This window comes from Saccopteryx leptura, chromosome 12 (genome assembly GCF_036850995.1).
Source record: "Saccopteryx leptura isolate mSacLep1 chromosome 12, mSacLep1_pri_phased_curated, whole genome shotgun sequence".
In the NCBI taxonomy this organism is placed as follows: Eukaryota; Metazoa; Chordata; class Mammalia; order Chiroptera; family Emballonuridae; genus Saccopteryx; species Saccopteryx leptura.
The window spans coordinates 38,921,447-38,938,173 of record NC_089514.1 but is presented as its reverse complement, the minus strand read 5'-3'; the positions used below and the strand labels follow the sequence as shown (position 1 = coordinate 38,938,173).

Below are 16,727 nucleotides of genomic sequence, written 5' to 3'. Positions count from 1 at the left end.
ATCCCACTGCGCCACCACAGGTCAGGCCAGTAGTAAAATTTTCTAACTGCCCACTGGTTCCACAGTAATGGTGATTTATAAAGTAGGGAAGTAACTTTACTTTATAAAATTTATAAAGCAGAGTTATAGCAAGTTAAGGCATATAATAATAATTACCAAGTACTTTATGTCAGATTTTTGCTAAGTTTGGCAGAATAAATCTTCAGAAAACAACTTACTATAGTTAAATCTATCTTATTTATACTTTGGTTGCTCCGCTACCGCCCACCATGAAAGCTGGAATGCCCACTAGTGGGTGGTAGGGACCAGGTTGACTACCACTGCTCTAATCCAATGTGCAACCAGCCAGGGCACTTATTACCGAAAATTGTTATATCAGATTTGGAAAGAGTCAACCAAATCTTCTTTAAATTTATAATTGTTTTTTCATATTACTAGTAAATACTGCCAGCAGCAACACAATTTCAAAAAGCCCATATACTTTACCTGGAACTAAACAAAAAAGAGGCAGAGAATATAGTTCAAGAAAGTACACTGTAGAATTGGGAAAGATAGAGGCAGTAAAGTCAGGGGAGTTATTCTCTAGTATAAGAGAAGAAAATAACTTCTATTACATAAAAACAAGAGTATGGTGTAGTATTTAATGTACTTTGGATTGTCCCTAGGTTTTAGTCCCAAGTCTTAGTTCCTAAAAGTATGACCTTTAGCCAGTTACTTAATGTCTCCAAGGATCTGTTTCTTTATCTGTATGATGGGTTTAGTCATAGTGCCTTTCTTAAGATTAAAGAAGAAAATGAAAATGAAAATGCTTTGAGAGTACCTGGCATATAATAAGTACTCAATAAATGTTGGCTATTACTTTTTTTTTTAGTGAGAGAGCGAAAGAGAGGGACAGCTAGGGACGGACAGAGAGACAGGAAGGGAGAGAGATGATAAGCATCAGTTCTTCATTGTGGCACCTTAGTTATTCATTGATTGCTTTCTTTTATGTGCCTTGACGGTGGGGCTCCACCTTAGCCAGACCAGTGACCCCTTGCTCAAGCCAGCAACCTTGGGCTCAAGCCAGTGACCATGGGGTCATGTCTGTGATCCCATGCTGAAGTTAGCGACTCTGCACTCAAGATGGTGAGCCTGCGCTCAAGCCAGCAACCTTCGGGTTTCAAACCTGGGTCCTCTGCATCCCAGGCCTATACTCTATCCAGTGTGCCACCACCTGGTCAGGCTTGGCTGTTAACTTTTAAAGCATTGTAATAATTTTAAAGATTTTGATGTCTAAATCTAAAATTCATTAATCATCAGTATATTTCTTTGGAAAATATTATTATCACAATACACCAAGGAAAAGAGTTTCATCCTTTGATACCAAGTTTAATATACCAAGGGGTATAGGTCACCTTCCTATACTTTTAATCAGATGAATCATTTTATTATTGTGAATTTGAATGAAGACATTAATTATATAGTAAAGAACTTAAATGACTTTATCTTGGAAATGTACTCATAAATGAATTGGTACAAGGATTGAGGAGGACAGTACTATCTCATCAAGAGACTAAGGCTTGGGGTCTATTTTTATAAGTTTATTGGGGTCTGTCTTTATAAGTTTAGACAAGCTATTTTACTCCTTTTGGTCTCTTCCTTATCTTTAAAATGAGAATTTTAAAGATTAGTGGTTCTTAAACCTTGTTACTGGAACTCCTTTTCACTCTTAAAAAGTAGGGTCCCAAAGAGCTTTTGTTATGTGAATTATATCTGATAATATTTGTCATATTATTAGTGCTTACAGCTCTTTTTGAATTTGTCTAGTAGGTCTTCTGGTGTTTGCCGGAAGGCCCCTAAAAAAAAAGTTTGTATTACTTATTTTTATTACTTCTTGAATTGCTCCCTTAGTATCTTTTCCTGAAAGAGTATATTTCAAGATGCATTTCATTTTTCTAAGATAATCATCTTTCTCTAAATTTTCTTTAAGAAAGATTTCATTCGTTCTCCTAGCCTTAACAGTAATTTCTTTGGTTAGATGAATTTGTGTATTCTCACATCTCCCAAGCCTTTGCCTTCCTGTTGAATACCACGCCTGCATTTTCAATTGCCTACTGAACTGTTTAGTTACTAATTTTTTGTGTACAAGGCAGATGGAGAATGCAAAGATAAAGAGCCTACCCTAAAGGGATTTTTAGGCTGATAGAGAAGAAATGTACATAAACAAGGGTGTAAATAGAGGAAATGAGGTACATTCCAAAAAAGAGGCAAAAATAAAGTTCTAAAATGTAGTAGGAATATAGAAGAGGTGGATTTTTAAACTGTTTCAGAGAAAGAATAGAATTTAACCTGAACAAAATGAGGAGGGGAAGAGGACTTCTTGGGAATAGCAAAGAACATGAGCAAAAATTCCCATGAGTAAGAAGAGGTAGGATACAAGTGGCAGGTTCAGGACACAGGAAAACCAGCAGGTATGTGAAGGGGAAGAAAGGTAAGTTGAGGACAAATCAGATCAGTTTTGAAGATGTGCTATTTTCCCTTCAAATGCACCATATCTAAAAAGAAATTTCCTTTCCTCTTCCCTCCTCACACCCATTTATTTCCAAACAGTGAATTTTCCATCGTTGCTTCAAACTGCAGCCTCATGTCAGTGTCTGCTGTAATCAAATGGCAGACTCACTATGTCTGGGTCTTTGCTTTGCTTACTCCTTTCCCAGTACCTGAAATATTTTACATCTCTCTTCAAATTCCCTTCAGTTCATTCCTTTTTAAAATCCAGTTCAAATTGTTTGTCTGTCAAAACTCTTTACAGGATCATCTGAGAATGAAATAATAATCTTCCTTTTCCAACATTTTTTAAAGTATTTATATACTAGCATGATTTAACAACTATTGTATATATAGTATCTTATTTTGTTGGTTGGTATCCTAAACTGTCACTTAAGTATTAGAGCATTATATAATTTTTCCATGTTTGTTTTTTTTTTACTTTTCTAATTACATTATACTCCTTTATCAGAGCAGAGACTGTTTTTTTTACAGGTCTTCATGTATCACAATTACCCAATAAACAACTACGTATAGAATTATATTTTTGGGCCCATTTTAAAAATTATAGTCAGGCCTTTGTAAAAAGCAGTAAGTTTATGAGTCATTTTCTGATTTTGAATACATTGTATTTTTGACTAAATCTTTTATCTCTCTAATTTATAATTTTTGTACTTTGTATGCTCTATCTTGTGTTTGAGGTTATATTTTCTCCAAGTTGATCAGAAATAAATATAGTTGAAGTGAACCAGAATAATTCATAAGAAATCAGTCACTAGGCACTGAAAACATCATCAATGTCTTTTTTTAAAAGTATTTCCATTGATTTGAGAGAGAGAAAACATCAACTCATTGTTTCACTTAGTTGTTTTATTAAGTCTTGCACTCATTGGTTGCTTCTTGTATCTGTCCTACTGGGGATTGAACCTGAGACCTTGGTGTGCTGGGATGACACTCTGTCCACTGAGCCACTCAGCCAGGGCACATTGTCAGTGTCTTGCTCTCTTCCTAGAAAAATCTTAGATATGTTTGAGATGTCTTCTAAAATTTGAAGTTTTAAAACTTTCAAGATTACGTTTTTAGGTGCCTTTTTTTTTTTTTTTTTTTGGTAGGCTTGGAAAAGTTGAGGCAACTCGCATATTGTTAGAGAAAGGAAAGTGCAACCCAAACCTTCTAAATGGACATCTGAGTTCTCCTCTTCATTTTGCTGCTGGAGGAGGACATGCTGAAATAGTGCAGATTCTCTTAAAGCATCCAGAAATTGACAGGGTAAGTTATTTTCCAGGGTTTTTTTCTAATGTTTAAGCAGTGAATAACAAGTAATGACACTAAATGTTCAATAGTATACTTGAGAGATTAGCTGAAAAATAAAAACAAATTTCACTTACTATATAAAATAATATTACATATAAACTTTGCTTTAGTACATAAAAATTCTTATTGTGGTAAAATATGTTTTGCATAAAATTTACCATTTAAATACATTCAGAGGCATTAAGTGCATTCGTATTGCTGTGCAGTCATCACCACTGTCCATCTCCAAATGTACATAAAATTTAACTTCTTTTCATTTTGAATTTCGTATTTCCTCAAAAAATGTATTTAAGAGTGATAAAGGTTTTCTACCTACTTTCTAGAATTTGTACTAACAATTATTTTGTGAAGGAAAAATAATAGTTTTAACAAAACCTTTATTGTATTTATATTTATAACTTTTAAAAAACAGTAATGACATCATTAGTGCCTTAAGTCTTTCATATTTGGCAGTTCATGTTTATTTTAAGTAAAGCAGTTTGTACTAAGTATAGTTAACATTTACTTATTCCTTGAGAAGAGGCTACTTTTTTTTATCAAACTTTGATTGATTGAATGCTATTTTCCGTTAGATTACATATATTTGTAATGCCTTTTTCCTTTATTCTCTTCTTTTTCCCCACATTTCTAGCACATAACAGATCAACAAGGAAAATCTCCTTTAAATATTTGTGAAGAAAACAAACAAAATAATTGGGAAGAGACTGCAAAATTGTTGAAGGAAGCCCTTAATAAACCAGTAAGAATTATTAGAGCCAAGCATCCTTCTTAAATTGAAAAGTAATTTGAGGATCTCTGGCGAGAGGGGAAGGATGGCTGGCTAGCTTCTCTACTGCTTTTATAGAACCTCGTTAGACTTCCTAAGTATTAAATTTGTTATCATCCACAACACCTGGACATTTATTCTTGCATTAATAAATACATTTTTTAATCTCTTTCAAATCTAATGTCTAGTATCATCTCTATACTTGGTGTGCTAATTACAGATTGTACTCTATTCATTGAAGCATATGTCTCTACTTAGGCCTTCTCAGAGATACTTTATACTTGTAAAAACTGACATTAAATGTCACTCACTAATTTAGTTTCAGCAAGTTACTTAACTATTACAGATTCATTTTTCCTCCTCAAGAAAGTGAATGGGTTAAAATAGGAGATTTCCTAGCTTTTTTGTTCTGCCTTTTTAACTTGACCTTTCCATCTAATTATGTCCAAAGCAATAATAGTGACATTAAAGTAGAAAAAAATTAACAATTAGAAAAAACCCAATCCTAAAAGTTACTGTAATGATAAATCTATCACCAATTTAGAAATGGTTTGAAAACTTGCAAATCAGAGAAAAGTATTCATACCAACAGATACAGAATAAAAATTTGAAACCAACAGATATAACCTATATATGTCTGAGCCTTTCCAGACATTGCCATCAATGAGACGATAGTCTTTGTTGAGTATTTCTTCTTTTTTTAGTGAGACAGACAGACAGACAGGAAGGGAGACAGACTTTCCAGACATTACCATCAATGAGACGATAAGTCTTTGTTGAGTATTTCTTCTTTTTTTAGTGAGACAGACAGAAAGGGAGAGATGAGAAGCATCAAGTTGTTGTTGCGGTACTTTATTTGTTTCTTGATTGCTTTCTCATACGTGCCTTGACCGGGGGCTCTAGATGAGCCAGTGACCCCTTGCTCAAGCCAACATTTGGTCTCAGGCCAGCAACCATGGGGTCATGTCTATAATCCCATGCTCAAGCCAGCGACCCAACGCTCAAGCTGGTGAGCCCATACTCAAGCCAGATGAACCCATGCTCAAGCCAGCGACCTCAGGGTTTCGAACCTGTGTCCTCAGCCTCCCAGGTTGATGCTCCATCCACTGTGCCACAGCCTTTGTGGTCAGGCTTTGTTGAGTATTTCTGTGAATTTAATGCTATGAAATGCTGAAAGTGGTACGTGATAATATATGATCTCTCCCTTTAGGGATAATTACACATACACACTCATACACGTATTGTCAAAACACTATTCCATGAGCACAAGACCAGGGCAAGAAAGTAGATAAGTGGTATAGGCACTCCTCTGTTATACTTCATTGCAGTTTAGTTTCTAATTGTATAGTTAACATACTTTTTTTCTTGGCATAGTTTTTATATTAGAATGTATAAGATAATAGGAATAAGGTACTTTTATCCAAAGCCCTGGATTGTTTAGAGGCATCATTTACTTCCCATAACATCAAAAATGTATTGAGAATATCATTTGTCTCTGGGATTTTCTGAACTGGAGGAAAGAAACTCGCTCAAGGTGCATTGCTTATAACTTTTTAACTGCAAAGTCTTTTATCACAGATTCCTCTTTGGACAAATTCTTGCTGGTTCATATTTCTATAGTATAATCTGTGACCCACTAGACTTGTGAAGTACTTGATAAACACCAGATTTAGTTAACCAATGTATATCCCCTGTTTGATAGTGACATTGGTACATAATGGCTTTAAAATATCTTCTCAGAAGCTTTTGAAATTGAATTTTTTAAAAAGTCATTTGCCTTAGTTTTTCATATTTAATTTGACCATGGAATATCCAGAGGAAAACATGTTAGAAAATATAAATAATAGAAGTAAAATTTTTAAAAATATTGCCAGCAGATTCTCACTCAAAGCCGTTTTCCTGATATTTTTCATGTTAGCAATCTATACCTAGCAGATGAAGTTGAAATGAAAGCATTTTGTTGGATTGGGTTGTATAATTTATTATCTTTCTTTGTTCTAGTATGAAAAAGTTCGAATATACAGGATGGATGGGTCATACCGTTCTGTTGAACTGAAGCATGGAAATAATACCACAGTGCAGCAGATAATGGAAGGAATGCGTCTCTCTCAAGAAACACAGCAATATTTCACTATTTGGATCTGTTCAGAAAATCTTAGTAAGAAAGTTATTTTTTTGTGTGGACTTCATTATTCTTTTTTGAGAGTGGGTTGGTAAATTTCAGTATAGTATCAGTTTATTACTGACTTCTAAATTTTGAAATGATACAGTGTCTCTTTTATGTAAATTATTAGTGTTCAAATTGTTGAAACAGGAAGCTCTGGGCCCACCCTCTCCCCCAGCTCCCATTTCATTCAAACAATGTGGCAAAAACCAAAACATTTCTTTTCTGCAATGGAATTTTATTTGAATGCCAGTAAACATGGTGCTTATCCATGTTGCCTTTATTTTCAGTGCTCAAAATAATACAAAATATTTTTCTTTATATTAATTTTCTCAGATATTTTAATTTAAAATCACTCTGATGTCACTATAATTTGTCTCTCAAAGTATTGCAAATACATAAAGGATTTTTTTGAAGTTGTGATTGGTTATCTAATGGTTTTATTGTAATTTTTAAAACCAAACCAAACTATACTGATTGTATTGTAATTAAATTGGCTATCATAAAATTGAGGATCTTGAATAGATTTAATACATTTTCTTTTTTTAAAGAATTATTCTCATACTTATATTTTTAATTCTTATATTTTTAAAAACAAAACAATTAACCTTAAATTGGGTACTATTAATTAAAGTCCATGTTGATTTAGACTTCTTTTAAATAATTTTTATTTTAGTGAGAAGAGGGAAAGCAGAGAGACTCCCACATACACCAATTTAGATTTTTAATGAGTGTGTATTCAGTATTTAACTACAATGAGTTTAATACAAAGTTTCTATGCATTGATATAATTGATTTATTTTTACATTATCATTTATAAAAGGAAAGATGTTTTTCAGGCCTTCAACTCAAACCTTATCATAAACCCTTGCAACATGTTCGTGATTGGCCAGAAATACTTGCTGAATTGACTAATTTGGATCCCCAAAGGGAAACACCACAGCTTTTCCTAAGAAGAGACGTGAGACTTCCTTTGGAAGTTGAAAAAAAGGTTTGCTTGGAAATCTTATTTACAATCATTTAAATGTACAGAATTTATTGAGTTTCTGTCATAGGCAGGCACTAGAGGTAGAAATTGTGCTCTTCCTGCACGGGTGGGTTTGCTTTGGTTTTTCTGTTCAATCCTTAGATCCCTTTGGTAAGTGGTAGGGTTTGAGTCTGACTGCTTTATAAAGCCCTTGGGTAGTTTTTGTTTTTACTCCCATTGTCTTAGAGTACAAAAGAATCAAGAGAATTTATCCTAGAGAATTAGCAACATGGAAGACAGATTGTATAAAAAAAAATTTTTGAAAATAGGAAGTATAGTGTCAAAGATAAACTTAATAAAGGGCTAATTAGTTGTATAAATTTCAACGGAGCAGAGAGATACCTTGGTATGAGGGAGAATAGAAAAGAAAATTCTAAGTGGAAATTATATTTTCAGAAGACATAAAATATTGTTCTCTAGTCAAGCAGAGAACTACAGTGGTACCTTGAGATACGAATTTAATTCATTCTGTAACCGAGCTCGTAAGTCAGTCAACTCGTATATCAAACTGCCGATACTAGACCCATGCACCAACGCGCCAACTAGCGGCAGCTTCCCGAATCACGACTTGTATCTCGGAATTTCGCTCGGATCTCGAACAAAAATACCGACCGAGTCGCAGCTCGCATCTTATATATATATATATACACACACACACACACACACACACACACACACACACACACACACACACACACACACACTAAAAAAGAATACAATTTACATTTATAAAAGGATCTGTTTTGGCCCTGGCCAGTTGGCTCAGTGGTAGAGTGTCAGCCTGGCGTATGGACATCCCAGGTTTGATTCCCAGTCAGGGCACACAGGAGAAATGACCATCTGCTTCTTTCCTCTCCCTCTCCCTTTTCTCAATCTCTCTCTCTTTCCCCCTCCTGTAGCCAATGCTCAGTCGGAGCAAGTTGGCCTTGGGTGCTGAGGATGGCTCCATGGCCTCTGCCTTCCTCAGGTTCTAAAAATAGCTCAGTTGCTGAGCAAGAGAGCAACAGCCCCAGATGGGCAGAGCATCGCCTGGTAGGGAGCTTACCAGGTGGATCCTGGTTGGGGCGCATGCAGGGGAGTCTGTCTCTCTGCCTCCCTGCTTCTTACTTAAGGAAAAAAAAAAGATCTGTTCCAAAAAATATGTTTGGTTTTGAATTAGACTGTAAATGTTAGAGAAGAGATGATGTAATGCCATCTGAAGGATGAATGGAAAAAGAAGAAACCAACAGGAAATTATAGCTAAAATAACCAAATTATACTTTTTTTCTTTTAAGATTGAAGACCCACTAGCTATTCTTATTCTCTTTGACGAAGCCAGATATAATTTATTGAAGGGCTTTTATACAGCTCCTGATGCCAAACTGATAACACTGGCAAGTCTGTTGTTGCAAATAGTTTATGGAAATTATGAGAGTAAGAAACACAAGCAAGGTTTCCTAAAGTAAGTATTTCACATAATGTGTGGTCTTGTGCTATGCTTAAGATTCAGTTTAATCCAGAAAGTTTAGAAATAAATATTTTTATATTAGTTTGGAATTAAATACAATCAGCCCTGTATCCGTGGCTTCCACATTCACACATCAAACCAACCACAGAGTGAACCACGCATACAGCAGAAAAAGGACTGTGCTCTGGAGTCCTGGAGCCAGCCCCTCTCAGGTACCAAGGGACAACTGTAATAAAAGGCATAGAATGAGAAGGGGAAAAAACACCTATGTTAAAGCACTCTTTAAGTTACACTCTCTCCGAAGTTATTTTTCATATATTTCACTATAGTTTGATAATCTGTACACTTTTTCAATTTATCTTTCTCTACTATATGTTGAAATAAGTTCACTAAAACCTGAATGAGTACTAGAAAAATGTTAGAAGGTAGATGCATTTAAGAATCCCACTACAAAAACTAGTTTCATGTGTTAAAAAAGAACAGGTTCTAGTACATCTAAAGTTTATTTATTGTGGTTTTTAATTTTCAAAAGTATTTTTTAGTTATTGAAAGAAGAAACAGTTCTCTAAATTGAGCAATGTTAAGATTGTGTCTTTTGTCTAAATTTTTGTAAAGCTTTCTGATATTTTACAACATAGTATTTTTTAACTTAAAGTTACTTAAAGCCTTGTCTAAATGATTATATGACTTTAGCTACTAAAGATAATTTCTTTAAAAGATGTTGGCATATTTGCTTACAGTGAAGAAAATCTAAAATCCATAGTACCTATTACCAAATTGAAAAGTAAGGCACCTCACTGGACAAATCGAATTCTTCATGAATATAAGGTAAGCTATTTAATAGAACTAAAAAGACATTTTGTAACGTAGTTGAAATTTTGTTAGTATTATTAATATGTTTTAAACTATAAAATACATAGTCCTGAAATTAAAAATGGATCTTCTGGTTCATATGCTTGACACTGAAAGGAAACTATTTTTATTTCTAATAATGTAGAATCTTTTACTAAATACCTTCTATATATTGGATACTGTGGTAAGGGCTAGTGAATTTTTAAAAACATGAAAAAATATCTCCATGACACATTTAAAAAACATGGTAGAATAGACAGAAACTGTTTTTAGACCTTGGTACTTCTTTTAAAAATATAAGATCTCAAAAGAAAAAGTGCTCTTGGGGTAATGTCATACAATATTATTATTCTTTGGGGGCAGCCTTAATTTTAGAAACTGCTTATTTGACCTATTTGGATAATCAGAGTTCTCCTTTCACATCTCTATTTTACTTGATTTGGTTTTAGAATCTTAGTACAAGTGAGGGAGTCAGTAAAGAAATGCATCACCTTCAGCGCATGTTCTTGCAGAATTGTTGGGAAATTCCTACGTATGGAGCAGCTTTTTTCACAGGACAGATATTTACAAAGGCAAGCCCCAGCAATCATAAAGTCATCCCTGTGTATGTAGGTGTGAATATAAAAGGACTTCATCTCCTCAACATGGAAACTAAGGTAAATATTCAGCTGTTTTTGACTAGGCACGTTCTATAATGTCTAAAATAACAGTACCAGCCTGACTGATGGCGGCACAGTGGATAGAGCATCCACCTGAGATGCTGAGGTCCCAGCTTCAAAACCCAGAGGTTGCTGGCTTGAATGCGGGCTCACCAGCTGGAATGTGGAGTCATCAGCTTGGGAGTGGGCTCATGGCTCTGACCCGTGATTGCTGGCTTGAGCCCAGAGTTTGCTCTCTTGAAGCTCAAGGTTGCTGGCTTGAGCAAGGGTCACAGGCTCAGTTGGAGCCTCCTGGTCAAGGCACATATGTGAAGCAATCAATGAACAAATAAAGTGTCACAACTGTGAGTTGATGCTTCTCATCCCTCTCCCTTTCTTTCTCTATCTCTCTCTCTTCCTCACAAAAAAAATAATAAAAATCAGCCAATCAATAAAATAACAGTACCAGCCTACATAAAGAATCTAGAAATGGTATGTATACAAGTCTATTCATTGCAGTTTCATTTTTAATACCAACAGATGGGGGTGTGTGAAAACTAAATGATTATCAATAGGGGTTAACATATTAATACTTATATTACATTTCTACATTGAAATACCTTGCAGCCATACAAAAGAATGAAGATTATTTTTGTGTAGAGTGATTTCTAAGATATAGTTAGTGAAAAAGCAAGGTTGCTGAACCATATATAATAAGCTACCTTTTGTGTAGAAATGATGGAAGTATCTATAAAAACAAAAACACTTTTAAAGATATACATATATATACTACCACATTGAATGTAGCATTATTTACAATAGTCAAGATATGGGAACAACGTAAGTATCCAATGGTGGATGAATGTATAGAGAAAATGTACACACTGCAATGTTATTCAGCCATAAAGATAATGAAATTTTACCGTTTGCAACAACATGGATGGACCTTGGGGACATTATGCTAAGTGACATAAGTTAGACTGAGAAAGACAAATATCATGATTTTACTTAATATGTGCAATGTTACAAAAAAATAAAACAAAACGAGCTCATAGATACAGGAAACAGACTGGCGGTTGCTAGTAGGGAAAGGCATTCGGGGTGGGCAAAATGGACCAAAATGTACAAACTTCCAGTTATAAAATAAGTCATGGGGACTATAGTTAACACTGTATTGCAACAATATACAGATGATGTATTATAGAATTGTGCTCCTAAAACCTGTATAATTTTATTAACCACTGTCATCCAAATTCAGTTAAAAATTAATACTGTATAACATATTTGAAAGATGCTAAAATAATCTTAAAAGTTATAACAAGGTAAAAAAAATTTTTGACTGTATGGTAACAGACATTAGACTTATACTGATGATCATTTTGCAATATATATTATATATAAATATTGAATCATTATGTTCTACTCCTGAAACTAATGTTATATATCAATTATAGTTCAATTTTTTTAAATGGAGGAAACTGAACACTATGTTTATAAAAATACATATGCTTGTGAAGCATACAAAGTCTCTTGAAGCCTTTAGAGAAGGGAACTAGGTAACTGGGAACAAGAATAGGAGGGAGGTTTTTCACTTTATGCTAATTGTAACTTAAAAAACAATTTAGCTGTGATTATATTATGTAATTTAAAAATCATATTTAAATGAAAAAGATATGTATTTGAAAAAGGAAAATATCATTTCTGACACAGAAGCTTCATTTGAAAATTAGAATTAGTTAAAAAACCTTTTGGAGCCTGACCTGTGGTGGCACAGTGGATAAAGTGTTGACCTGGAATGCTTAGGGCAGGGGTCCCCAAACTTTTTACACCGGGGGCCAGTTCACTGTCCCTCAGACTGTTGGAGGGCCAGACTATAAAAAAAAACTATGAACAAATCCCTATGCACACTGCACATATCTTATTTTAAAGTAAAAAAACAAAACGGGAACAAATACAATATTTAAAATAAAGAACGAGTAAATTTAAATCAACAAACTGACCAGTATTTCAATGGGAACTATGCTCCTCTCACTGACCACCAATGAAAGAGGTACCCCTTCTGGAAGTGTGGTGGGGGCCGGATAAATGGCCTCAGGGGGCCGCATGCGGCCCACGGGCCGCAGTTTGGGGACCCCTGGCTTAGGTTGCCGGTTTGAAATCCTACACCTGCCTGGACAAGGTACATATGAGAAGCTAATACTATGAGTTGATGATTTCTGCTTCTCCTCCCTGGCCGTTCTTTCATCTCTCTAAAAAAACCAGTAAGTAAAATCTTAAACAAAATAAAAAAACTTTTGGGGGGACAGGAAGAAGTGTGGATGGGATTATGAATACCCACTGGAATATGTCAATTTATTACTGTATTGTGCTCCTTTTTCCAGTCACTATAATATCAAATATAGGGTCATTTGTTATTTTTAGCATATTTAACACATTTCACAGGGTGAGTAGCTTTCTAGTTTGTATAGGAAGTGAATAAATTTCAAATATATTTTTTTCATTTAGATTCTTGAGAATAGACCTTTTCCCAAGTCAGTTAAAGTAATAACTAAGCTTATATGTATATTTTAAAAGGACACTTTAGATTAGGCAATTTCATCATAAACCTGATTTTTATTTTCATCATTTTTATGTTTTTTTGTTGTTGTTCTTTTACAGAGACAGAGAGTCAGAGAAAGGGATAGATAGGGACAGACAGACAGGAACGGAGAGAGATGAGAAGCATCAATCATTAGTTTTTCGTTGCGACACCTTAGTTGTTCATTGATTGCTTTCTTATATGTGCCTTGACCATGGGGCTATAGCAGACCAAGTAACCCCTTGCTCGGGTCAGCGACCTTGGGTCCAAGCTGGTGAGCTTTGCTCAAACCAGATGAACCCACGCTCAAGCTGGCGACCTCAGGGTCTTGAACCTGGGTTCTCCGCATCCCAGTCTGATGCTCTATCCACTGCGCCACCGCCTGGTCAGGCTCATTTTTATGTTTTTATTATGTAGTCATAGAGCTTCTCAAAGTATCCAATCATAGTTTAGTCATTTCATGGTAACTCAGGATCACCCTTATGGACAACAGTTATTTTACCATGCTGTGAATGGAGATAGAGAATATGTAGGGACATTGGGCTGAATGGGGCTCAGTTCAATAATTGACCTGGAACTTGATTTTTTTTTTTTTTTTTTTTTTTTTGGACAGAAACAGGGAGAGAGTCAGAGAGAGGGACAAATAGGGACAGACAGGAAGGGAGAGAGATGAGAAGCATCAGTTCTTCGTTGAGGCACTTTAGTTATTCATTGATTGCTTTCTCATATGTGCCTTGACCACGGGCCTTCAGCAGACCAAGTAACCCCTTGCTCAAGCCAGTGACCTTGGGTCCAAGCCAGTGAGCTTTTCCTCAAACCAGATGAGCCCATGCTCAAGGTGGATGAGCTCATGCTAAAGTTGGCGATTTTGGAGTTTCAAACCTAGGTCCTTCATGTCCCAGTCTAACGCTTTATCTATTGCATGACCACCTGGTCAGGGTGGAACTTGAGTTTTTAAAATTTATTTTTCAGTTACAGTTAACATAAAATATTATACTAGTTTCAAGTGTACAAATAGTGATTAGACATTTATATACTTTACAAAGTGATCACCCCAGTAATTCTCGTACCTATCTGACACCATTTCTAGTTATTAGAATATTATTGACTACTATATTCCCTATGCTGTACTTTATATCCCTGTGACTATTTTTATATCTGGCAATTTGCATATCTTAATCCCTTTCACTTTTTTCTTCTATTCATTGACTTTAGAGAGAGGGACATCGATTTGTTGTCCCACTTAATTATGCACTGTTTCACTTTTTCTTTTTCTTTATTCATTTTAGAGAGGGGAGGAAGGGGATAAGAGAGAAAGAAAAAGAGAAAAAGGGGGGAGGAGCAGGAAGTATTAACTCTTATATGTGCCTTGACCAGGCAAGCCTGGGGCTTCGAACCGGTGACCTCAGTGTTTCAGGTCGATGCTTTATTCACTGCGTCACCACAGCTCAAGCATTAGTTGATTCTTCTATCTACCCTTACCAGGGATCAAACCTGCAACTTTGACGTGTCGAGACATTGCTCTAACCAACCAACCTACACACCCAGGGCCTCACCTTTTGACTTTTTCATCCTCAAGGTCCATTTATGTGGTCTCAAATGACAGGATTTCTTTATTTTTCATGGCTAAATAATACTTGTGCATGTGTGTATATGCATGTAGATACCACAGAATGGACATTTTAAAAAAATTTGTCAAGCTGATGAAAAATATTATTGTTTGAGGCAGTATCCTGAGAGTCTACCATATACAGTATGTAACTCTGTCCTGCAGGCTGTGTGTGGTTAGTGTGGTGCTTTCTTTGAATACTTTTTGTTTTAACATTAGACCTGACTAGATATATGTAGATAGTAAGAGGAGATTAGTGTTTTTAATAGATACTTCAATACAACAGTTTTTAATTATGTTATAGGCTTTACTCATCAGTCTTAAGTATGGCTGTTTTATGTGGCAGTTGGGAGATGCTGATACATGTTTTCAGATCCATAGTATGGAGAATAAAATGAGCTTTATAGTACACACAAAACAGGTAAGTACTTATCAATTATTCTGGATTTCTAATAATGAACTACTATATTAGTAAAATTATTTTTTTATAAAATGACAGTCCATTTTACTTCAAGGAAACCAGCTAATATGACATGAAATTAAAATATATAAGACCAAGGAAAAGAGCAGGCTTTTCTTAAGCACACAAACTCAGAAATTTATCTGAATATTTTATTTCAATTTTGTAATAGTAAAACTCTCCTTTTCTGCCATTTAAAAAACATCTGGTCAGTATTCCCTATCTCTTCTATCAAGGTATAAGTGATCCTTCCTGTTTTTGAGCAGTATCCTGTCTGAGCCACTAGTTGTTTGCAGCAGGTCATTTCTTAAATCCCTTCAAAGCCCGAGTAAAAACTCTTCTTGACAAGTTGCCTCCTGATGAGAAAGTTCCTTTTCAAATAGGTAGAGAACTGCCCACTGTATGTCATTTACTCATCTAACATGTTTCGAATTTATGGTCAATGTGTTTTAATTTGTAGGCTGGCCTCGTGGTAAAACTGTTAATAAAGCTAAATGGACAGTTAATGCCCACCGAAAGAAATTCTTGAGAGGAGAACAGCTGATATTTATGCCACCACATTTTGTGATACAGACTTTTTTCCATGAAAGATTTCTTAAACTATTACTTTTAACAAGGCACTTAGTCTCTTGGAATATACCAATATACTATTATGTTGTACAGAATCTGTACTTGTGTTTGGTGTGTAATATACCAATTACTTTTATATAATGTCCTCAAAAGCTATTCTAATTTTTCAGAGAAACACAAAAATGTGTAGATTCATAATCTGTATAATGTTAGAAAAAGTAAGCTGTATAAAAAGTTATTTTTGGTAAATGTTAAAGAATTTAGAGTGGAATGTGATGAAATTAAAATACTTACAGCTTTGCTATAACTTTGTGTGTCATTTCAAAACATACTTGAAAGTCAGTATGATTTTAATAAATGTATTTTCTACTTAAACCATAAATGACACATATTTAAAACATTATTCTGTAATATATTAACATTTCTCCACATGTTTTTAAAAGACTTGGTTAGAATGGATCTGATAAGCTAGTATTTCTGTAAGTATAGTTCATGAACCCCTGCATCATAATTCCCTAAGTACCTCTTTAAAAAAACAAGGATTTCAGAGACTCACTCTAAATAAGTCCATTCACTCTCTGAAAGTAACAGGGTCTGTCAGTCTTAACTTTTGATTAGTTTTCTCTTGAAATAATTCCAAACCAGGAATGAATTTGGATTACTAAAGTTAATTGAATTTCACAAAACTACCTGGCACACAAGCACATAGTACATAGACAGATTGAATGGCAATTTCTAGATAATCATAGTTGCATTTATTTAGCAAATGTTATATT

At 34.8% G+C, this 16,727-nt stretch overlaps 1 protein-coding gene and 1 non-coding gene across 7 annotated transcripts in view; both read left to right on the top strand.

The window, feature by feature from the left end:
• Positions 1 to 16,403, top strand: part of KRIT1 (KRIT1 ankyrin repeat containing) — a 35,286-nt gene extending 18,883 nt beyond the window's left edge. For 2 of the 6 annotated variants that reach the window (XM_066354378.1, XM_066354380.1), the window contains 9 exons: positions 3,639 to 3,795; positions 4,472 to 4,579; positions 6,608 to 6,764; positions 7,610 to 7,761; positions 9,072 to 9,238; positions 9,985 to 10,072; positions 10,546 to 10,752; positions 15,226 to 15,342; positions 15,842 to 16,403. In XM_066354378.1, the coding sequence (XP_066210475.1) occupies positions 3,639 to 3,795; positions 4,472 to 4,579; positions 6,608 to 6,764; positions 7,610 to 7,761; positions 9,072 to 9,238; positions 9,985 to 10,072; positions 10,546 to 10,752; positions 15,226 to 15,342; positions 15,842 to 15,910 (1,222 nt within the window). In that variant the 3' untranslated portion in view covers positions 15,911 to 16,403. The remainder of the gene's footprint in view (positions 1 to 3,638; positions 3,796 to 4,471; positions 4,580 to 6,607; positions 6,765 to 7,609; positions 7,762 to 9,071; positions 9,239 to 9,984; positions 10,073 to 10,545; positions 10,753 to 15,225; positions 15,343 to 15,841) is intronic. The other 4 variants (XM_066354377.1, XM_066354376.1, XM_066354375.1 and 1 more) reach the window with 3 other exon arrangements.
• Positions 1,775 to 1,837, top strand: LOC136384327 (U7 small nuclear RNA). Its single transcript, XR_010747600.1, has one exon. It is a non-coding gene; the product is annotated as a U7 small nuclear RNA (small nuclear RNA).
• Positions 16,404 to 16,727: the final 324 nt, after the last annotated feature.